Source organism: Myotis myotis, unplaced genomic scaffold, assembly GCF_014108235.1.
Source record: "Myotis myotis isolate mMyoMyo1 unplaced genomic scaffold, mMyoMyo1.p scaffold_m19_p_10, whole genome shotgun sequence".
Taxonomy (NCBI): Eukaryota; Metazoa; Chordata; class Mammalia; order Chiroptera; family Vespertilionidae; genus Myotis; species Myotis myotis.
Genome location: NW_023416314.1, coordinates 9,279,972 through 9,301,069, shown reverse-complemented (window position 1 = coordinate 9,301,069; position 21,098 = coordinate 9,279,972). Strand labels below are relative to the sequence as shown.

The 21,098-nt window shown below is 39.7% G+C and overlaps 1 protein-coding gene across 5 annotated transcripts in view; it reads left to right on the top strand.

Annotated features, from left to right (window-relative positions):
- LOC118664385 (caspase-1-like) overlaps window positions 1-21,098 on the top strand; it is a 34,825-nt gene that overhangs the window by 9,734 nt on the left and 3,993 nt on the right. Inside the window, exons 4-10 of one of the 5 annotated variants that reach the window (XM_036324428.1) lie at window positions 2,938-3,053; window positions 3,908-4,081; window positions 5,246-5,480; window positions 6,313-6,456; window positions 7,982-8,091; window positions 12,948-13,051; window positions 18,591-18,725. In XM_036324428.1, coding sequence (XP_036180321.1) covers window positions 2,938-3,053; window positions 3,908-4,081; window positions 5,246-5,480; window positions 6,313-6,456; window positions 7,982-8,091; window positions 12,948-13,046 — 878 coding nt within the window. In that variant the 3' untranslated portion in view covers window positions 13,047-13,051; window positions 18,591-18,725. Of the gene's footprint in view, window positions 1-2,937; window positions 3,054-3,907; window positions 4,082-5,245; window positions 5,481-6,312; window positions 6,457-7,981; window positions 8,092-12,947; window positions 13,052-15,488; window positions 15,717-18,590; window positions 18,726-21,098 lie in introns of those variants that run through there. The other 4 variants (XM_036324426.1, XM_036324429.1, XR_004970309.1 and 1 more) reach the window with 4 other exon arrangements.

Here is a 21,098-nt window from a genome sequence, read left to right as displayed (position 1 = left end):
GCTTGTCTGGAGGATGTCCAAGATTGTGGCCTGAGCGGTGTTCTCACTAACATTCACGCTGCTCCTTGTACAGGTTTATTACTTTCTCTTTAATGTGGGATGGGGTAGGAATAATTGGATTTTTTTTCAAAAATAAAATATTTGCAAACAGAAATCACATTTGAATATTAGAAATTATAAAAGAATTTTAGCAACCCCAGGAATCACAATAAGCATTAAACCAAGCTGAGATAAACTACTGCATCAGCAGAGATAGAGAGTGGTAGGCAGGAGGCAGGGGTAGATCCTGTCATGATGTGTTCTGTGGTTCCCTGGGCTCTATCTGCACATGGAGTCCCCAGGGTGATCCTAGGACAACTAAGGTCTACAAGCCTAGCAGGCCAGGAAGCTGGGTGAGATGAGCTGTTAGAACAAGTAAGGTCCTGGCCAGGCCTTTGGACATATCATAGATGTAATTCTGAGGTTCCCTAGTATAATATTGAGGGAATTGTGTGGGGGATAGAAAGAATACTAGGTATTTGATTGCTTATTTTATTAAACAAACTCATATATAAACACATACGATGTACCAAGCATTGATATTTAGTCAGAGTGATAAGTACTCAAAATGCTACCCATATGGTTTTGTCTCATCTAATACCAGTCCCTTCCTTTTTATATCATTTGAAGGGGTTTCCTGAATGTGTCCTTAGGTAACAGGTAAACTGAGCTTTTTCAAGTTTATCTAAACTCCTATTTCTCACATTTCTTTCAGCTCCATTCCAAGACTGCCAGAAACTCCTTTAGGGCAGCAGGCTGTACTATAATATCTATTATATTGTAATGAGAGGATTTGTTTTCATGCTAATTCATACTATTAGATGTAACATAGAAATATAACTCCCAATCTTAACTGCAAACACTATAATTATATATAGACGCCCAATGGTCATTAGGAGATGATGTTTCTTAAGTTAAGAGTGTTCACCAAACTTGCAAATAGCTTGGGAACAGAGGAGGTTTTTGCTGAGAAACATCCCCGCTAATGAGGGAACATCCCAGGACCCGGGGTGTCTTTACATTGCCAGAATCTTCTGGAATGATAAAGGAGAGCATGCCTCTTTTTAATGTATAAAAATGTTCAGAAAGCTTGGTTTCCTTAGAGACTAACAATTTGTTGCTTCTATAGAGCTTCAGTGTTTAGCATATGTCTTAGAAAGATGTTTATTAAAAATATTATGAAAAAACTAATGGAAATAAATGAGTAAAATAGAAAAAATAGAAACTAAAACATTTATACAGGATAATATCGCCTTTTTCTTTTAAATAAAGAAAATCAGGGAGTGCCTTGATTGGTTCATGTAACTAACCATCAAGGTTTGTTCCTAGACAAAAACCTTGTTAATTAGATCTTGGAAAACCTCTCTTCTATTGTTTATGAGTTCTTTTTTAAAAAAATAAATTTTATTTATTTTTTACAGAGAAAAAGGGAGAGGGATAGAGACTTAGAAACATTGATGATAGAGAAACATAGATCAGCTGCCGCCTGCACACTCCCCTCTGGGGATGTGCCCGCAACCAAGGTACATGCCCTTGACCAGAATCGAACCTGGGACCCTTGAGTCCGCAGGCCGACGCTCCATCCACTGAGCCAAACCGGTTAGGGCTGTTTATGAATTCTTACTCATTCCTCAGAAAGGAGGGGTGCTGGACTTTTCCAGTCTCTTGCAAAATTTGTCAAGTGATGCCAAGCTATGACAGATACAGTAAGGTTTCTTTAAGGACTGGGTCAGAATGAGTCAGAAACAAACTTCTTCAAAAGGGAGGAGTTATTCCCTCACATTTTAAAACATGGGTTGAAAATTTAGTGTCAGTTCATCAGAAATTTGGAGGCAAGGACGTCAAGTGTATGTTAGAATCTCCAAGCAAAATGTTGTCCCCCTGGCCCTGGAATCAGTACTCTGGTGACTGGTAGCATTTCTCCTGGACATAGCTAACGCCACAGATTTTAAAGGAATTGTAGAAGCCCATTTCCTCTGGACAAGTTAAGAATTCAGGCTGAGGTCCCTGAAAAAAATAATGCCTGGATGTTACAGGATTGAGGATTCTTTTAGGTGCTTAGTGTTCGTCTGTGTCTGTGTTGTGTATAAATTAGGAGCAGACTTGGCATTTTCTACCATACTATAAAATAAATGGCTAATATGCAAATTGTCAATTCCACTGGATGTTCCACTAGCTGGCAGGGCCAGCCAGCCAACTGCCCACGGCCCTTCCCCCTCACCCGGACAGCCTAATTGGCCTTGATTGAAGTGGTCCAGCCAGACCCCACCCGTGCACAAATTTGTGCACTGAGCCTCTAGTCCAATATAATAGCTACCAGCCACATTGTGACTACAGAGTGCTTGAACCCATGTTAAAATGATAATAGTTTGAATATATTATGTCAAATAAAATATTATTAAAATTAATTTCATCTGTTTTTCTTTCCTTTTATGATGTGAACATTAGAAAAAATTTAATTGCACATGTGACTTAATTGTGTTTCTAATGAATAGCACTCTATTAAATATTTATTCAATATACTCTTGCTCAGTGACAAGAAACTGTCCACTTAGATGAGTGAGTGCAGTAGAGTAAAAAATATCAAGACTCAAGCTGTTTTAGCTGAATACAAAAAGGCCAAATTTGACCCAAGTCACTAAGGAAGGTGTTTTCCTCTTAATAATCATAATCTAGTATCACATTTTTGGGTGGATCTGCTACCAAGAATTTCTCCTTTTTTCCCCAATCACAATACACTTCTTCATATTAGAGATTAAATACAAAAAAAAAAAAATTCCTACATTTAAAAGTGTTTAAAGAACTTTTCATGACTTACCTTCTCTGTCAGTATGTCTTAGGTGATCATGGGTAACAGATGCAGATATTAAAATTACATCATGTGATGTCATGTGATAGATCCTGCAGTTCCTCCAGAAGTGACTGGGCCAGCTGAGTCAGCAGAAACTACAGATACCCTCAAGCTTTGTCCTCCTGAAGAGTTCCTGAAAGTGTGTCAAGAAAGGGCTGGAGAGGTACTGTGTTCTATCCATAAAATAGAGACAGAGAGAGAAGCAACTGCTTTCACTAAGTACTTGATTCCCTAAAGCACTAATTGCAGAGTGGTGGGGTGGGGACAGTGGTAATCATTTTCATAGATGCTTTGAGCAAGGAGGAACTCATATAGCCTCACACAGATTTCAATTTTCTTTCAACCCCATGATAAAATACAGATCTCTCTCTTCATTTATTTGTTCAATCTATTTGAGACTTATTAAAATTAAGCTGTAGCTATAGATTAAAATATTTAGTAATTATTTTCATACTAGTTGAAAAGCCTAGACACAAAACATGACTTAAAACACAATTAAAGCCTGAAACCCATTTTATCTTGATGTGTTAAAAATAATACTGAAATAATGATGTTACCAAAGGCAAAGCATCTCTAATATATTTATTTTTAGCCAGAGCCAATAGAAAATTCTCCTGGTTTTTATGAAATTTTATCTGAACCTTGAACACTGAGAATGATTTGTCTAGGTGGAGAAGAGAGAGGAGAAAGTTATGGTAGGACTTGTTCTAGTCTCTTAAGATTCTTGAGTAAGCATCCCAAATATGTTCTAGGTCCACTTCTGGGCTCTTAGAAAATAAATTACATAATTTTATTTTTCAGTTTATTTTTATATAATTTGAAAGTTCTAAATCACTTTCAATTCTCACTTCTTCCTTTTGTTAGTTCAATCCATTACAAAGAAAAAGGCAGTGTCTCTGGTACAGGAGAGGGGAGAGAGCAGATCCATGATCCTGTAACAAAGCAACAGAGATTAGTACATGAAGGTTTAAAAGAGATTTAGGTAAGTCAAACTCACTGCATATCCATTTCCTGCAGATCTATCCAATAAAGGAGAGAACAGCCCGCACTCGCCTGGCTCTCATCATATGCAATAGAGAGTTTGATCACCTTCAGCCCAGGAAAGGGGCTGAACTTGACATCACAGGGATGAGAGAGTTGCTTGTGGGCCTCGACTACAGTGTGATTGTGAAAGAGAACCTCACAGCCAAGGTAAGGGCTCCTCACGCACTGTATACAACCTCCTCCTAACAAACTAACTTTATAATGATAGCCAAATACTTTAACAACCTTAGGCCACATATCTCTCTTCGTGTGCACCTGCACGTGAGTATGCGTGTTTGTAAAATGAAATTATTAGATAGGGGAAATCTCTGTCTCTTTGTGCTCCAAATATCCTCAATTCCATAAAACTAGACAGAAAGTGCCTGGCATGTATATCCACATAATTCTCACTTCCAAAGTGAGGTGAATGGGATTCAGACCCAATATTCCCAGAAAATTCTAAAGTAATGAAAGTTTAAAAGGCATGTAGTCACCATACAAATACTAAGTCCTGACTTGGTCCCAGGGCCTATTTTGGCACTGAGGGCAGGTCTGTGAATGAGCAGGACGTTCCAAGTTCAAATTGATTTAGGTTTACTGGTGGGGGAAAATCATATGAAAAGCAAAACAGAAAATTTCAGAGATTTGATGTGTCCCGTGTCTCTCTGTAAGAGTGAAAATAAAGTGAAAAGTAATTGAGAAAAGAAATCACAGGAGTGAATTGGGGAGTGGGGAGTAATTGCTTGGATGGAAAGGTCAGAAAAGCGTTGACAGGAGACAGTATAGGACCTGACAGGTGACAACCAGTAACAAGACAGGTCTGGGAATATGTGAATGGAATTCATTCTAAGAGGGATGACTACAATGAAGAGTCTGAACTACATATGAAACTGGCACATGAAATATACAAAAATACCAGTGTAAGGAGAGCCTAGGAAGGATGACAGGAGGGAGAGCACATATGTGAGAAGTGTTATCTCATTCTAAGCACAGTGGGAAGGGTTGTTGAATGGAAGGTATGATACATCGATGATGCAGGGGTCCTATTAGGTAATCAAATAAAAGACAGAGATAGAAAGAAAAAATATGTAAGGGAAAATAAACAAAGATAAAATACATCCAGAGGACAGCTCATATAAAGTTAACAGGAGCAGGTCCTTGAACCCCCAGCTCCATTGTCAGAAGAAAAAGAAACCTATCACTGGACAACCACTATCTGAAGGCACAGTGACTGGAACATGACAGGTGTTTCTTATACTGCTCACCATAAACAGGGGGTCAGATTGGTGTTAGTGCTTGTCCTGTAGAGTAAGACTCCGTGGTCTTTTTCAGGAGATGGAGAAAGTGCTGGTGGAATTTGCTGCCTGCACAAAGCACTGGACCTCAGATAGTACATTCCTGGTGTTCATGTCCCATGGCCTCCTGGATAGACTCTGTGGGACTCAGCACAGCGATGAAAACCCAGATGTGCTATCTTATGACACCATCTTTCGGATATTCAACAATCGCAACTGCCCCAGTCTCAAGGACAAACCTAAGGTCATCATTGTCCAGGCCTGCAGAGGTGGTGAGTTCTGATATGGAAAAACCAAAGGGCATGAGGTGTTTGCAATGGATTGCGATGTATGTCTTGCTTTTAGGGGAAACAATCCTAGACCCCATTTAGTGCAAATACCTTATTGAATTCTTGAGAAATGCCAAGGGGAGTTAGTATCATAAGAGATTGTCTTTTCAGCTAAGAAATCTATTTGATTTAATCCAAGGTAAATTGTGAAGCAGATCTTCAGACTACCTAAATCAAAGTTGGACACAAATATCTAAATCTTGGAATAAGATTATTTTAATGACAGCTTCACTTGGACATGTCTTACACGCATTTTGGCATTCTCTGGCTTGAGAAAAATTTCATTGCAAATTGAGGCTGTTCTATAGTAGCAGTACCCCTTTCCCCTCATGCATTATTTAAAGGGAATTGAGTAGGTTGATGTGGTCACTTCGAATTGCTGTCAACATTTCTTTTGCTTTTTTCTGACTTCCAATCACCTCTTAGCGTTTTGGAGTAGTGTTTGGAAGAAAAAGCAGAAATAGCCTAGGTGAAAAATGGTAACTAGGCTCTGAAATTATGCAGATAAGATTTGAATCCTTTGCTCTTCTTAGGAAAGGGGTTCTTCCAGTTTGCTGATGCCATCACTATTTGCTGGTAAGATGCTGCCACTATTAATTGGCACATAAAGACACTAGAGGAGGCCAAGGTATGTGTGTGGGGCAAGGATTTGGGGTGTGTGTGTATGCACGTGTGTATGAAATTTCTGAGAAACATTTAAAAAGAATGAGGTAGACAATAGTGACAGTCATACTAATAGAGGCACACAGATTGCACAAAATTAATGTCTCCACAGAAAATCGAGGGGAATTGTGGGTCAGTGACTCTCCAGCAGCCGTGACAGACAGCTCTTCACAGTCTCCTGAGAACCTGGAGGAGGATGCCGTTCACAAAGCTCACGTGGAGAAGGACTTCATTGCTTTCTTCTCCTCAACCCCACGTATGTCTTTCAGTTACAGACAAGGGTTGTGTGCCTAAGGCCACCTCAGAATGATTCTGGAGTATTGAGATGGGCTCCCTGCAGCAATGATGTAAGACACATTTTGAGGGCTGTCAAAACAATTTACATTTTTCTGACCTATTCTATGGAAACAGAGATTCTATATTTTCCACTTTTTAAAACTGTACTTTTATTCTAAGTGCAGCACTTTATGGTCAAAGGTATACCACATACTAAAACAACCTAGTACAAGGAACCCCGTTCCCCATACACCACTTAAAAAACAAATTCGATTCCATTTTCAATCAAATCTGTTTAGCATTTTGATTAGAGTTTTAGTGGATCCAGACACTGGCTGCCATCCTTAAATTATCAGCTCCAACTCCTTTTCTCCATGATTCTCATTTGATGCTTTTTAGAGGGAGCCATTGCATGGCTCTGCAGGACCAGGAGATCCTTTAAAATATGTAGAAAATTATACCCTGCGGCTTAGCAGCTCTACTAATAGAGATCAATGTTTAGTCCTTGACCTCTAGGTAGTCCTCTAAGAAGCCTCTAACATTTGAATGTTTATACTTTGCAAATTTTTGTTTTAAGTCTTTTCTTTTTGTAACCACTTCATGGAGGTTTTTGTTTTTTTGTTTTGTTTTGTTTTGTTTTTTGTCCTCACACAAGGAGTGAAGATATTTTTTTCCCATTAATTTTAGAGACAGTGGAAAGGAGGGGGAGGGGAGGGAAAGGAAAAGGAGAGAGGGAGAAACATCCATGTGACAGAGACACATCAATTGGTTGCCTCCCACATGCCCCATGACCAGGGGGCAGGGATCTGACCTGAAACACAGATAAGTGCCCTTGACCAGGAATGGAACCCGAGACCCTCCAGTGTGCAGACAACGCTCTAACTGAGCAACACCAGTCCAGGCTCATGGAGGTTTGACTGACATACAAAATACTATATATATTTAATGTATGTAACATAGTGAGTTGGGATATAATAAACATCAGTGAAACCATGACCACAATTTCCTTTGGATTTGTTCACCCACTTCTCTTATAATATTGTGAAAGACAGGATGCTATACACTCTGTAAACCTGCTGGATACCAGGGAGCCATTTTTGTTGCTTACTGTATAAGTGTGGGGGAATTCTTTAATCCTCTGAGCGTCTATTCTTTCCTCTGTAAAATGGGGTAATTTCAGTTATCTCTCAAGCCTCTTTTCAAAACCAAGTGAATAAACATGAAGCCCACAGTAAGAGTCAGTTCCAAGAATATAATGCAATCATGAAATTCTCGTGAGTTATTCCTTTAGTTAAATCTCTGCCAGTTGGTTTTTTTTTTTTTACTATTTTCTCCTTTTTTTGGAAAATTAGTTAATGTAGAGATATAAGTGTTTCCCCTAAACATGTCAAGTTAATTTCAAAGCTATGCTTAAAAAACACAAAAGCTACATTAAAAAAAAAGACTGTGAGAAAAGAAAACATTCAAGGGTGCAGCCCAAGGCTGACCACTCCTTATCTTCACAGATAATGTATCCTTGAGAGACACTAGTAAAGGTTCTCTCTTCATCACACAACTAATCAGATGCTTCCAAATATATTCTTGGCATTGGCACCTCGAGGAAGTATTTCGGAAGGTAAGCTTTTTCTTCTTCCTTTTCTAGTCCTGTGTGTGTGTGTGTGTGTGTGTGTGTGTGTGTGTGTGTGTATGTGTGTGTGTGCATGTGCTGGAAGACTTTACTATTTTTCTTCTTTCAAATGACAATGTCAGGCTTTGTCAGGCAAACAAATGTAGATCAGTGCCTGGTTTCCATTATCCAGGGGTTGACAACTGATGTAGGAAGAGGAGAATTTAACACAAAATTGCACGAGGTCAAAATAGAACAAATAATTTAACCTGTAAGCTTATTTGTTATGAGCTATACATTTTTTAAGTAAAATAATGGAAACTATTTTGAGTTGACTTGTATGGCTTACTTTATTGAATAAATATATATTGGGTGTTATCGTACTTGGCAATTATTGCTATCCTGTGACACAGGTGTAAGTGAGATATTGTGTCATAAGGCCACTCAGGACCTTTTTGTGAGAGAGATGGATACGAAACAAGTAGACCAGGAAACACATGTGTCGCTGCAGATTGTGATAGGCTCCATTACACAAAGGATCTACGGCATGTGAAAGAACAAAAGGGAGAAGGTATTCTTTGAATGGAGTGGTCCAGAAAAGAAGACCAAATTCCTTTTCCACCTCAGGAAATTCCTCATTCCCCCGCCTCCCTCCTAATTTGTTTTCCTCCAGGGTTCTGACCACCACTTATTCGGCATATATTCTGTTTGTTCTTACCTGTACTTACTTGAATGCAAGCTTCATGAAGGTAGAAATGTGCTCAACACCTCAACATGCAGGCACGTAGGAATTGATATTCATTCAATAAATCAATGCATGAATATTAATACCTTTCTCCATTTAGGGTATTAAGAATATGGGGCAGTTTTATTTTTTACTACTTTTTAAAATATACTTTTACTGATTCGAAGGGGAAGGGAGAGGGGAGAGAGAGAGAAAAACATTAATGATGAGAAAGAATCATTGATTGGCTGCTTCCAGCATGCCCCCCACTGGGGATCAGCCTTGACTGAAATTGAACCCAGGGTCCTTTAGTCCACTTGGAGCCAATGCTCTATCCACTGAGCCAAACCAGCTAGGGCTGTATTGTTGCTTTTATTTTTATTTTTTTAAAATATATTTTTTATTGATTAAGATATTACATATGTGTCCTTATCCCCATGTTACCCCCGCTCCTCCCCCCCCCCGCTCATGGCCTCACCCTCCCCCCCCCCCGTTGTCCCTGTCCATTGGTTAGGCCTATATGCTTGCATATAAGTCCATTGGTTGATCTTTCCCCCTTACCGCCACCCTCCCCTACCTTTCCTCCAAGGCCAGACAGTCCAATCAATGCCTCTCCTTCTCTGGATCAGTCCTTGTTCATCAGTTTATGTTGTTCATTATATTCCACAAATGAGTGAGATCATGTGGTATTTATCCTTCTCTGACTGGCTTATTTCACTTAACATAATGCTCTCCAGTTCCTTCCATGCTGTGGCAAATGGTAAGAGTTCCTTTTTCTTCTTCCTCTTCTTAAAGAATGCCTTTCAGCATTTCATATAATGCTGGTTTGGTGGTGATGAACTCCTTTAGCTTTGTCTTATCTGTGAAGCTCTTTATCTGACCTTCTATTCTGAATGTCAGCTTTGCTGGATAAAGTAATCTTGGTTGTAGGTTCTTGCTATTCATCACTTTGAATATTTCTTGCCACTCTTTCCTGGCATGCATGGTTTCTGTTGAGAAATCAGCTGACAGTCATGTGGGTACTCCCTTGTAGGTAACTGACTGTCTTTCTCTTGCTGCTTTTAAGATTCTCTCTTTGTCTTTTGCTCTTGGCATTTTAATTATGATGTGTCTTGGTGTGGTCCTCTTTGGATTCCTTTTGTTTGGGGTTCTCTGTGCTTCCAGGACTTGTAAGTCTATTTCTTTCACCAGGTAGGGGAAGTTTTCTGTCATTATTTCTTCAAATAGGTTTTCAATATCTTGCCCTCTCTCTTCTGGTACCCCTATAATTCTGATGTTGGTACGCTTGAAGTTGTCCCAGAGGCTCCTTACACTATCTTCATATTTTTGGATTCTTTTTTCTTTTTTCTTTTTCTGTTGGGTATTTTTTGTTTCTTCATATTTCAAATCTTTGACTTGATTCTTGGGATCCTCTTGTCTGCTGTTGGATCTCTGTATATTATTCTTTATTTCAGTCAGTGTATGCTTAATTTCTAGTTGGTCTTTTTTCATATCCTCCAGGGTCTCACTAAATTTATCGGCGGTTTCCATAAAATTCTTGAAAAACCTTATAAACGTGGTTTTGAACTCTATATCCAGTTGTTTGCTTTCCTCCATTTCTGTCATTTGTGACCTGTTTCTTTGTCTCCGCATTTTTTATGCTTCCCTGTGCTGGTAGAGTGGTTTTATGTGCTAGGTGTCCTGTAGGGCCCAGTGGCTCAGCCTCTCCAGTTACCTGAGGTGGACACTCTTGGTGCACCCCCTTGTGGGCTTTGTGCACAGTCTTGTTGTAGTTATGCCTTGATTGTTGTAGGATCACTGGGAGGAATTGACCTCCAGGCCAATTGGCAGTGAGAATCAGCTGTGTCTGCAGTGGGAGAACTTCTGTGCTGAAGACACCCTTCTGGGGCAAGACTTGCTTCAGTGGGGCTTTGGTGCTCACTGAGTCTGCCCCCTGAGTGTGTCCCTTATGGATCTGAGGAGTTGTAATCTGGATGGTCCCACTCTGACCACTGGGTACACTGGCTCTTGGAACTAAGGAGGTGCTAATTTAGCCTCTGCCTGAGGTTACCCAGCAGGAGCTACAAAGAGAACTGCAGATTCCCCTTCCTTGTTTGGAGTTTGGAGGTGCCCAGATGAGGCCCAGCTGTGAAGCAATGCAAGCTGCTGTGGGGCCTTGGGCCTTCTCTTGGAAGTTCTGGGTCTGTCTGGCCCAGCTGCAATTTTTTAGGTAATTTTCAGGTTGCAAAGGGCCAGGACATTCATATGCAAAAGCCTCTGCTGCAGCCTGCGTGGGGCGGGGTCTCAGGGAATCAACAGGGCGGAGCAAGCAGCTATGGCAGATCCTCAGCCCTGCCCTAAGGGGCAGCACGTCTCAGTGTCCTGATAATTGCTGCAAGCACCTCTGAGGGGAAGCCGCCCTCAAGTTCTGAGTTCTCCCTGCTGCTAGACAGTCCAGTTTCTCCCCATATGAGTTCTGGGTCCCCAGAGACTTCCCGGAACTGGAGTTCAGAGCAGTTGTGAGCTTGTGACTCCCTCCCGATACAAAAGGACAGCTGTGTCCTCAGGTGCCAGCCCCTTTCTGCATGTGCTCGAGCCTCCTTACCTCTGCACTTTACTTCTGCAGCTCCTCTGGGTCTCAGTGTGCTTTTCTCTTTCCTTCTAGTTGTGGAATTTCCACTCAGCCAGCCGTCCTGTAGTTCTGGATGATGTCGTTTTGTTTTTTCATTGTATTTTTGAAGTTGTTGTGGGAGGCAGCAATTTCTGGTGTTTACCTATGCCGCCATCTTGGTTTCTGTATGGTTGTTTTTAAATTAAAAACTGTAGAGAACAGTAGCACTCTGTGAGCAAAGAGGAACACAACTTTAGTAAACAGGAGAAGATTGCACTGTAATGTGCATTAGGGTCTCTGTGAATGGGAACTTTGGAAAATAAGTTCTGTTGGATGAATAGGAATTAGACATTGTACTTTAGGGTATTGCTAGGAGAAGTCTAGAAATAGTTTCATCAGTGGGGAGAGGTCCTCATCCCCACCACTTGCTGGTGGGAGTGGGTGTGTTGCAATATCCTGAGAATTTTCTGAGGCTCACATTGGAAGGTGATATATTATAGAAAGCTTCATTTCTGTGCAATTATACCCCTGAGTTCCCTAGGTCGCATTTCCCTTTGCCCTGCCAAGAAAGAAGTACCAGTTTGTTTTCAGCAGATCTGAGATCAAAGCCAGTGTGCAGAGTTTCTGTTCCATGTCTCCACAGTCAAATGGAGCATCAAGCTAGCTGAAATTGTGTTTCCAGTTATAGTCCATTGCGTGTGAGATCCACATGGCTGTGGGTCATGCAACTATGGAGACAACAGGAGCTGAAACAAAGCCAGAGGGGCATGAGAGCCAAGAGAGCCACAGAAGAGAGGGAGCTTCTTTATCTGCTGGTTTATGCATTCCCAAATTGGGGCAGGCTTGCAATGGCCCTGCCTAGTCTAGCCAAAGACATTGATCCCCAGGCTTGACTGACAGGCGCTTTCCCTTGTAACCCCAACTCCTTGTGCATGCACTCATCTCCCATTAGTTGGATACCTTCCCCCAGTGGTCTGCAGGGGATGGGCTGGTGAGATTCCAGCTTCCTGGTGAAGCTGCCCAAATCACAAGCCTGAAGTGTCTTGCCTTTTCCCTTGCTCCTGTTCTATTATTAATAATTAGTTAATTGCAATGGTATCAATAAATTTCATTTATCAGTCCATGACAAAATCTTTAGATGCCAGCTTGTTGTTTAGGATGTGAAAGTTGTAGAGTTCAGGTTTTAGGAGCCATATTTGAGTTTGTGCCTTATTGAATTCAGGATTAATGTTGGAGGTTGAAGGTATAACTTTTTGAGATCCAGTTCTCATAAATTGATTCCAGGAATCAGTTAAGAGCTGTAGATCTGAAATGCAAAATAGAAAAGTGAACTTTGAAAGGCCTTGGGTTAGGCATGAGGTATTTATTTTGAGATAAAGAGTATATTCTGACATGGGGCGCTACTTCTAAACAGTAGGGTAACAGTGACAGAGTGAGAATATACATTGGCTTGGTCCCATCATTCCCAGAATATTTTGGCTCATGGTACAAAATGTTTTTTGAGAGTTCATAAGAGTTACGTTTCACCTAGAATGTCTTTTTTTTAAAAAGGTTCAACTATCATTCGAAAAGCCAGATGTTAGAGCCCAGATGCCCACCATTGAACGACTATCCATGTCAAGATATTTCTACCTCTTTCCTGGCAATTGAAAATAGTAAGTATCAAGGTTGTTGACAGGTATAATAAAGGGGAAAGTGATATTGGTGGTGAGGTTCAATGGCTAATGACAGCCAATTGCTTGGGTAGTCAAATTAATATTGCTTATTGATGTAATTTAGTGGTAAATGTTATTCTTTTCCTCTGCTTATATGACTCTGGATCCTCCTCATCTCAATAATTAATTAATCAGTCAGCCAATCAAAGAGATAAGTCAAACTAAGACAGGAAGTAATAAACAATCAAGAACACAGGGTAGTAATTAATAAAACATAAATGTACTCATGCTTGCATTATTACTTGATATTTCTCTCTCTCACTACACACACACACACACAAACACACACACACACACACACACACACACACACACACACACAAAAAAAAAAAGAGTTACCAAACATTGGCTCAGGTCCTGAAAAGCAAAAAAAAAACCAAACAACAACAAAAAACAAAAAACAAAAATCAAAACAGAAAACAGGAGATGAGTGTGAAGGAAGCAGGGTATTGGTCCTTTAAGTGCAGATATCACATTACTGACCTTGAGCTCCGGATACCAAGACAGTATAAAATATACCCTGGACTGTAATTCTTGTGTTGATGCACATTCTGGCTCTCTGACTGTTCTCTCAATGTACATGTCAGAGTCTGCTCTCTGATCCTTAATCACTGCTCTGAAACCTTTTTAAGCATCCATGTTAACACACATTTATTGTTTTGGTCAATATAGTTTAGAGTGGGTCCAATGAATTTATACCCAGATAATAATTTACTCACTCGTAACAGCTTAATATCACACTGTATTGTAAGTGTATTGTTAATCTCTCTTTCAACAGCATAATTAAAATTATATTTTATAGTAAAGTTTATCTCACTACTTTAAATCTTTGCCCACCTTCTTCTACTCCTGGTTTGTGATTCCCTGATAGTTCATCAGAATAGCTTTCATTGCCTAGTTAGTATAAGAGAACCAAATTAGGGATTGAGCTCTTTGACTAATATTTATCAAGCACTTACTATATTCCATATTCTGTCCTAGAATGTTGGAATATACCAGTAAACAAAATAAACGGAAAGCTTTTGCTTCAGAAAGCTCATACTCTAGTCAGTGGAGGCAGACTCTAAATACACAGACAAGTAAATATATGTCAGATAGTGATAAGAGCTAAGGAGAAAAATAAAGGAGGTTAAAAAGATGAAAGAGATGGGTGTTGTACTATAATGGATAGATTATTTAAGAAAGGCTCCTTTGAAGTGATAAAATAAGTCAGAACAGAGAGTGGGCAGAGTCGGGTAGTGACCCTTGTGATTCTCTGCAGAACAATGTTCCAGCACCCCTGGGACTAGCAAGCACAAATGTCCTGAGGCAGAACTGTGCTTAACATCTTTAAAGAACTGCCAAAAGGCAGTGGGCTGGGGGTAGGGGCAGAGACAAATCCAGAAAATGGTGATGAGTTTGGTCACCTGGGCTTTGGTGATCACATAGTAAACATTCTAAAGTTTTCATCCTGAGTGAGATAGGAAACCCTTTGAGTGCTTGTGAACAGAGCAATGAGAATTAATTAGATTTTACAAAGATCACCCTGTGTGCTTTTGGTGAATATACTGTAACGGTCACAGAACTCACAGGAAGTGGCAAAAGCACATGGAAGAAGATGAAAGAGGAAAGATGGTAAGGGTGGATTGAAGGCTTCTGGGAATTACTGTCCTCACCTTCTGTATTTTGTGTGTGTGTGTGTGTGTGTTTTCCTTCTTCAGGGAATTACAGGCAGTCCTGCCCTTCTTTACCAACTTCTAGAAGCACCTTTACCAGTATGGCACACCTATTTAACCATTTGTATTTAAATAAAAATCAAAACACATAAACTGTGTCTTTGGGTCTTTAATAGAGACTAGAATTTCAATTAAAATGGTGGGTGAATGAAAAATGAAGTGGAGTACGCTAACTGGGTTTTCTAGCTTAGGACTCATAGAATACAGTGGGATCTTGACTTACGAGTTTAATTTGTTCTGAGACCGAGCTCGTTAAGTAGCTCATTAAGGAGCTCATTAACTCAAATTACTCTGTCAACTCAAAGCAAAAAATTGGCAGAGTGACAGCTGGTATCCCAAAAAACTCGTTAGTTGGGACACTCGTAAGTCAAGGCCCCACTGTACCCGCATTTCAGAGTGACAAGAGCTGGCCTTGACTTTCCCTCAGCAGTGGGGTGAAAGATGGTGCCTTGATGGAACACAAGAACTGTAAATTGGTCAGCTTCTCAGTTCTATACCCATCAAACCCATAGTTTAGTTGGTTCAGAGAAGTTTTCTAATTTATTATTTAACCAACATCATAGATTCAGATAATAATTTTCATCAGTAAACTACTATTTCAGCAAATTATTCCCATGTATCTTTCTATCGGTTAATTCACTTTCTTATTATTTTCTTTCCAGATGTTTGCATATATCCAAACTTCAGGAAAATTTTATTCTCTAACAAGCTCTTCAAAATTGTCTTAAATAATTTGGCATTTCACCCTAACCGATTTGGCTCAGTGGATACAGTGTCGGCCTGCAGGCTGAAGAGTCCCAGGTTCGCTTCCGGTCAAGGGCATGTAACTGGGTTGTGGGTACATCCCTAGTGCAGGGTGCGCAGGAGGCAGCTGATTGATGTTTCTCTCTCATCGATGTTTCTAACTCCTATCCCTCTCCCTTCCTCTCTGTAAAAAATCAATAAAATTTATTAAAAAATTAATTTGTCATTTGGTTCAAAATGGGACAATCTTACTGTATTTGTATAGAAATACAAATATCATCAGATAAAAAATTGAAAGAGAATGGGGAGTGTCAACAATGGGAGAGAGAATATTAAAATTTCTGGAAAGGTGAATATTGGTAGAGGAATTTTGGCTCCATGGCTATCAGAACTACTAAGAATATGTACTACTTCTGTTATATACACATAGAATGTTGAATAAATATTTGAGTACTTAGCTGAACTGAATTAACATATGATGCTCTCAGTTTCTAATATAACCGTAATTGTTAATATTTATTAACATAATTGTTAATACCAATATTTAATATTAGTAAAATAATATTAATTCTATATTTTGATTACTGTAAAGAATTCTATATATAAGAAATCAATTTAACCATCACAGCAACCTTATAAAGTAATTACTATCAATATCTCCATTCTACCTATAATAAAACAAAAGAATATAGAGTTTAAATGACTTGCCAATTTGACTCTCTAGAATCTACATTATTGACCACTGTTTTGCATTGTCTCTGCAAAGCCATGAAAAACAGAAACTATAAGAGTTCTAAATTGTAAGATTTAACTGATTTTTGAATTGCAATGTTTGACTTACACTCGAAAGATTCATAATGTCTATATTTCTGTACTTAGTTGTCTGTGTAGGAAAATGAGACACATCACAATGATCCAAAATCACATATTATAGATAATTCATTCTACTAGTGTGAGATAATATCAAAAATCCAATAACATAAAGATTTTCACACATCACCACACAGTTGGGAAAAAAACACACACATGCAGGGGCAGAGCCAGCCAGGGAGGGGCTTCAAGCTGATTGGGACGGAGCATGCAATTAGGGGTAGGGCAGGCTTGGGGGAGGGGCCACAGGAGGTTGGCTGGCCAGTCCTATCTTCTGATAAGGGTGGTTCACTGGTTGCAGTGGACATCATAGCAACGGATCGTTCTGGTCATTTTATTTTTCTGATACTTTTATCATTTTTTCTACCCAAATTAATCTACAAACACAACAGAATAGCAAAGAATATCTAACCAGGTATTTTATTGAACTTGACACATTATTTGTACTCTTTGTTTAAAAGGTCAGGTACTAAGAATATTTTAAAAAAATAATTAAAAAGTGGTAGGGAGATTGCCTGAACACAAATCATGAAATCCAGTTGGTACGTGGGTAGACAAATAGATACACAGAAAATCATACAAAGGCTGGAAATGAACAATATAAAATATGTCATGTTGCATAGGTAAAATAATGAGTGATTCAAGATATTATTTTATAGAAACACACACACACACACACACACACACACACACACACACACACACACATTTTGTACCTGAAGCCATACACAAAAAAATATACCAGATGGAGTAAAGACCTAAATGTAAAAAGTAAATCTTTCAAGTTATTAGGAGAAAAGTTATAGAAAAATATACTAATGATATTTATGTAGGGAAAATTTTCAACAAGATTCAGAAAGCACATTGTCTAAAGAAACAGATTAATAAATTGAATATAAAATTTTAGAGCAGTGTGTACAATGTTAGACTTTGTGATGATGGTACCATGAGTGTAGGTATATTTCTAAACTCATCAAAAATTCACATGAAATAAATGCAATGTTTTATATATAAACTAGAGGCCCAGCGCACAAAATCCGTACACGGATATGGTCCCTCGGCCTGGCCTGCAATCAGGGCCAACTTCCCCAGCTGCCTGCAGCCAGCCCCTCCCCCCACCGCCACGCACTCCCAGTTCCCCATTCTCCATCAGGTGATCAGAGGCTGCTGGCCGGAGGGAAAGAACCAAGAGGTCGGCACTTCCGCCTGCTCACCGGCCCTGCCCCCACCACAGGTTGCTCTCTGTGTGTGGGGCTACTGGTGGGTCGTGGGCCTTGGCCTGGCACCATCTACTTCCCTCCCACATTCCCAGTTCCCTGTTTGCCATTGGGCAATGGGAGCCTGCCAGCTGGGGAAAGGGACCCGGAGGTGATCAGTGCATCTCATAGTGACTGATCGAGCAGTTGTTCTGGTCATTCTGCCATTAGAGTCAATTTGCATATTAACCTTTTATTATATAGGATAGAGGCCCAGTGCATGGATGGGGGCCAGCCAGCCTGCCCTTATGGGGGCCCCGGATCAGGGTGGTGGTCTCTGCTGGGGTGCAGGGATGGCCAGGGTGTGGGACCTCAGGCAGTTTGAAGGCTGGCCACACCCCTGATCAGGGTGGGAATCCCTGCTGGGGGGCAGGGCCAGCCCTGGTGAGGGGTTTGCAGGCCAGCCATGCCCCCGATCATGGTGGGTGTGCCCACTGGGTGGTAGGACAGCCGGGGTGAGGGGAAGCAGTCATTCTGGTCTCTGGTCATTTTGGTCTGGTCATTTTGGTTGTTCTGCCATTTGGGTCACTAGGCTTTTATTATATAGAATTATACATCAATACAACTTAAACAATAAATAAAAATGAATTCATAGATGGTAGATAGAAAAAATAGAAAGCTGCAGAAATGAGGGGAAGAACCCTTTACAATGCACATAATCATCAAAAGATCCATTCATTCAATCAACCTTAAGTTAAAAAACAAAACAACAAAAGCTGACTCGAGCCCAGCCCTGGAGGCCCAGTTGGTTGGAATGTCATCCTGTGAACCAAAAGGTCACAGGTTTGATTCCCAGTCAGGGCACATACCTGGGTTATGGTTCAATCCCTGGATAGGGCACATAAGGGAAGCAACTGATCAATGTTTCTCTCTCTTATCTCTCTCTCTCCAAAGAAACCATTGAAAGCAAGATTAAACAGAAACAACAAAAAAGCACCTGATTCTACATCAGACATTGACCATCTAAAAGAAAATAAAACAAAGCCCCTGTCCTCATGAAAACATGTAATCTCATAAGAAAGAGAAAGGTAATAATCAGAAATAAAATAAACACATAATTTATCATCAAAAAAAAAAAATGAATAAAGGGAGAGAGCCAGCCATGAGCTATATTAAGGGAGAACATTCCAGAAAGAGTGAAAACAAGTAGAAATGCCCTGAGATAATGTGCGTGGGCTCTAGCTGGTTTGGCTCAGTGGTTAGACTGTTGGCCTGTGGACTGAAGGGTCATGGGTTCAATTCCAGTCAAGGGCATGTACCTCGGTATTGGGCTCAATCTCCTGCTCCAGTTAAGGTGTGTGCAGGAGGCAAATAATCGATGTGTCTCTCTCACATGGATGTTTCTCTCTCTTAGTCTCTCCCCTTCCCTTCCACTCTCTCTAGAGAAAAAAAAAAATGGAAAATATATGCTCAGGTGAGGATTAACAAAAAAAAAATAAAAAATAAAAAAATAAAAGAATGTGCTTGGCATGTTTGAGGAGTAGCAAGGAAATTAATATGGCTAGAATCCCAGGGCAAACGACAAAGGGAAAAGTTAGGACATGAGATCAGAGAGGTGACCAAGATCCCAATCATACAAGATGCCATTACTATAAAATTGCTTTCATTTTTACTGTAAGGTAGGAAGCTATTAGAAAATTATGAGAAAAAGAATAAATTTAATTATCAGGGTTATATTTATGAAGGTCAATTTGGCTATAGGGTTAAGATGAGAATGACAATGATCAGGCCAAAGTTGAAGCAGAAGAACACATAGAAGGCTATTGCAAAAATTCAAAGTTGATGGTAGTCCAGACCTGGATGATAGAAGAGAGGGTAGTGAGCAGACTTCAAGTTTTTAAGGGATAGCCAACAGATCTAAATGAAGTTTTGAGAAAGAAAAAAGAACTATGTTCTACTCTGAATAACTGGAAACATGAAATTGGCTTTAATAACTCAAATACTAAAATACGATACACTCTCAGAAGTGGTTGGTTTGGAGGGATTGAAATGTCAAAAGTAGATGTCTACCAGACATTCAAAAGATACCCAGTTGACATTAGTTATATGAGAATGGCATTAAGGGGACAGGCATAAGCTGGAGGCTAACTTTTTTAGTGTCTTTACACACACACACACACGCAGTATTGAAAGCCAAGATACTGGAAACACTGATAGATAAGTGAGGAAAAATAAAGCAAAAATCAAAGATGTGAATAGCAACCAATGAAGTAACAGAAGAATCAAGATAAAGATGATTTGAAAGGCAAATGAATGTGAGGGTTTTCAGGTGAAGGTGCAAAAATCACTGTGAAATGATTCTAATAGGTCAAAAAATAATTGATCATTAAACATTTAATTTTAGTAACATTGAAGTCACTGATTGCATTAACAAGAATTGTTTTGATAGAGGGGGAGAAACGAAATAGTAATTGGAACTGGTTCAAGAAAGAATAAAAAAAACATTGTGGGAAAGTAAGGATAAATAAAGCTTTTGAGAAGTTATGCATAAGTGGGATTGCGAGAGTTCTTTTTAATAAAGGGGACTTATAGTGTTTTTAATGGTTATCATAATGACATGATTAAGAGGGAAAACGAATAATGTAGAAGAGCAATGGGACTATTGTAGAGCAATGTCTTTGACTAGGTGAGAGAGATTGAACAGAAGGAAAAATTGATGGCTTAGCCTTAGATAAAATTGCAAGAGTTTAGACCAGTGATGGTGAACCTATGACATGCGTGTCAGAGGTGACACGCAAACTCATTTTTTTTGGTTAATTTTTCTTTGTTAAATGGCATTTAAATATATAAAATAAATATCAAAAATATAAGTCTTTGCTTTACTATGGTTGCAAATATCAAAAAATGTCTCTATGTGACACGTCACCAGAGTTAAGTTAGGGTTTTTCAAAATGCTGACACGCCGAGCTCAAAAGGTTCGCCATCACTGGTTTAGACCAACTCTATGAGACCTGATAATGGTGAGCTAGTAGATCTTGAGATTAGAAAGAATATTCTCTGAATTCAATATTATTTGTTGTGATATTGGGCCCAAAGAGATGGAAATGTAGCCCCAACACATAATTTTGCTAGACAGGCATATATAGCCAATCTATCTATATAAAACCCTAATATGCAAATTGACGGAATAGCAAATGACTGGCAGAATGACCAGTCGCTATGACACTCAATGCAGAAGCTGCCCCCAACCCAAAGGCCCTACAGGTGGCAGCAGTGGGGGGCAGGGCTGGCAAGTGGGCAGTGCCAGGTCAAGGTGGGTGCTAATGGGGGCCTTGATTACACCCCCAGTCACCCCACAGATCAGCTCTGATCACTGGTCAGGCCTATGGACCCTACCCTTGTAAGAATTTCATGCACCAGGCCTCTAGTACTAATATAAATGTTCTTCATTATATATTCTTA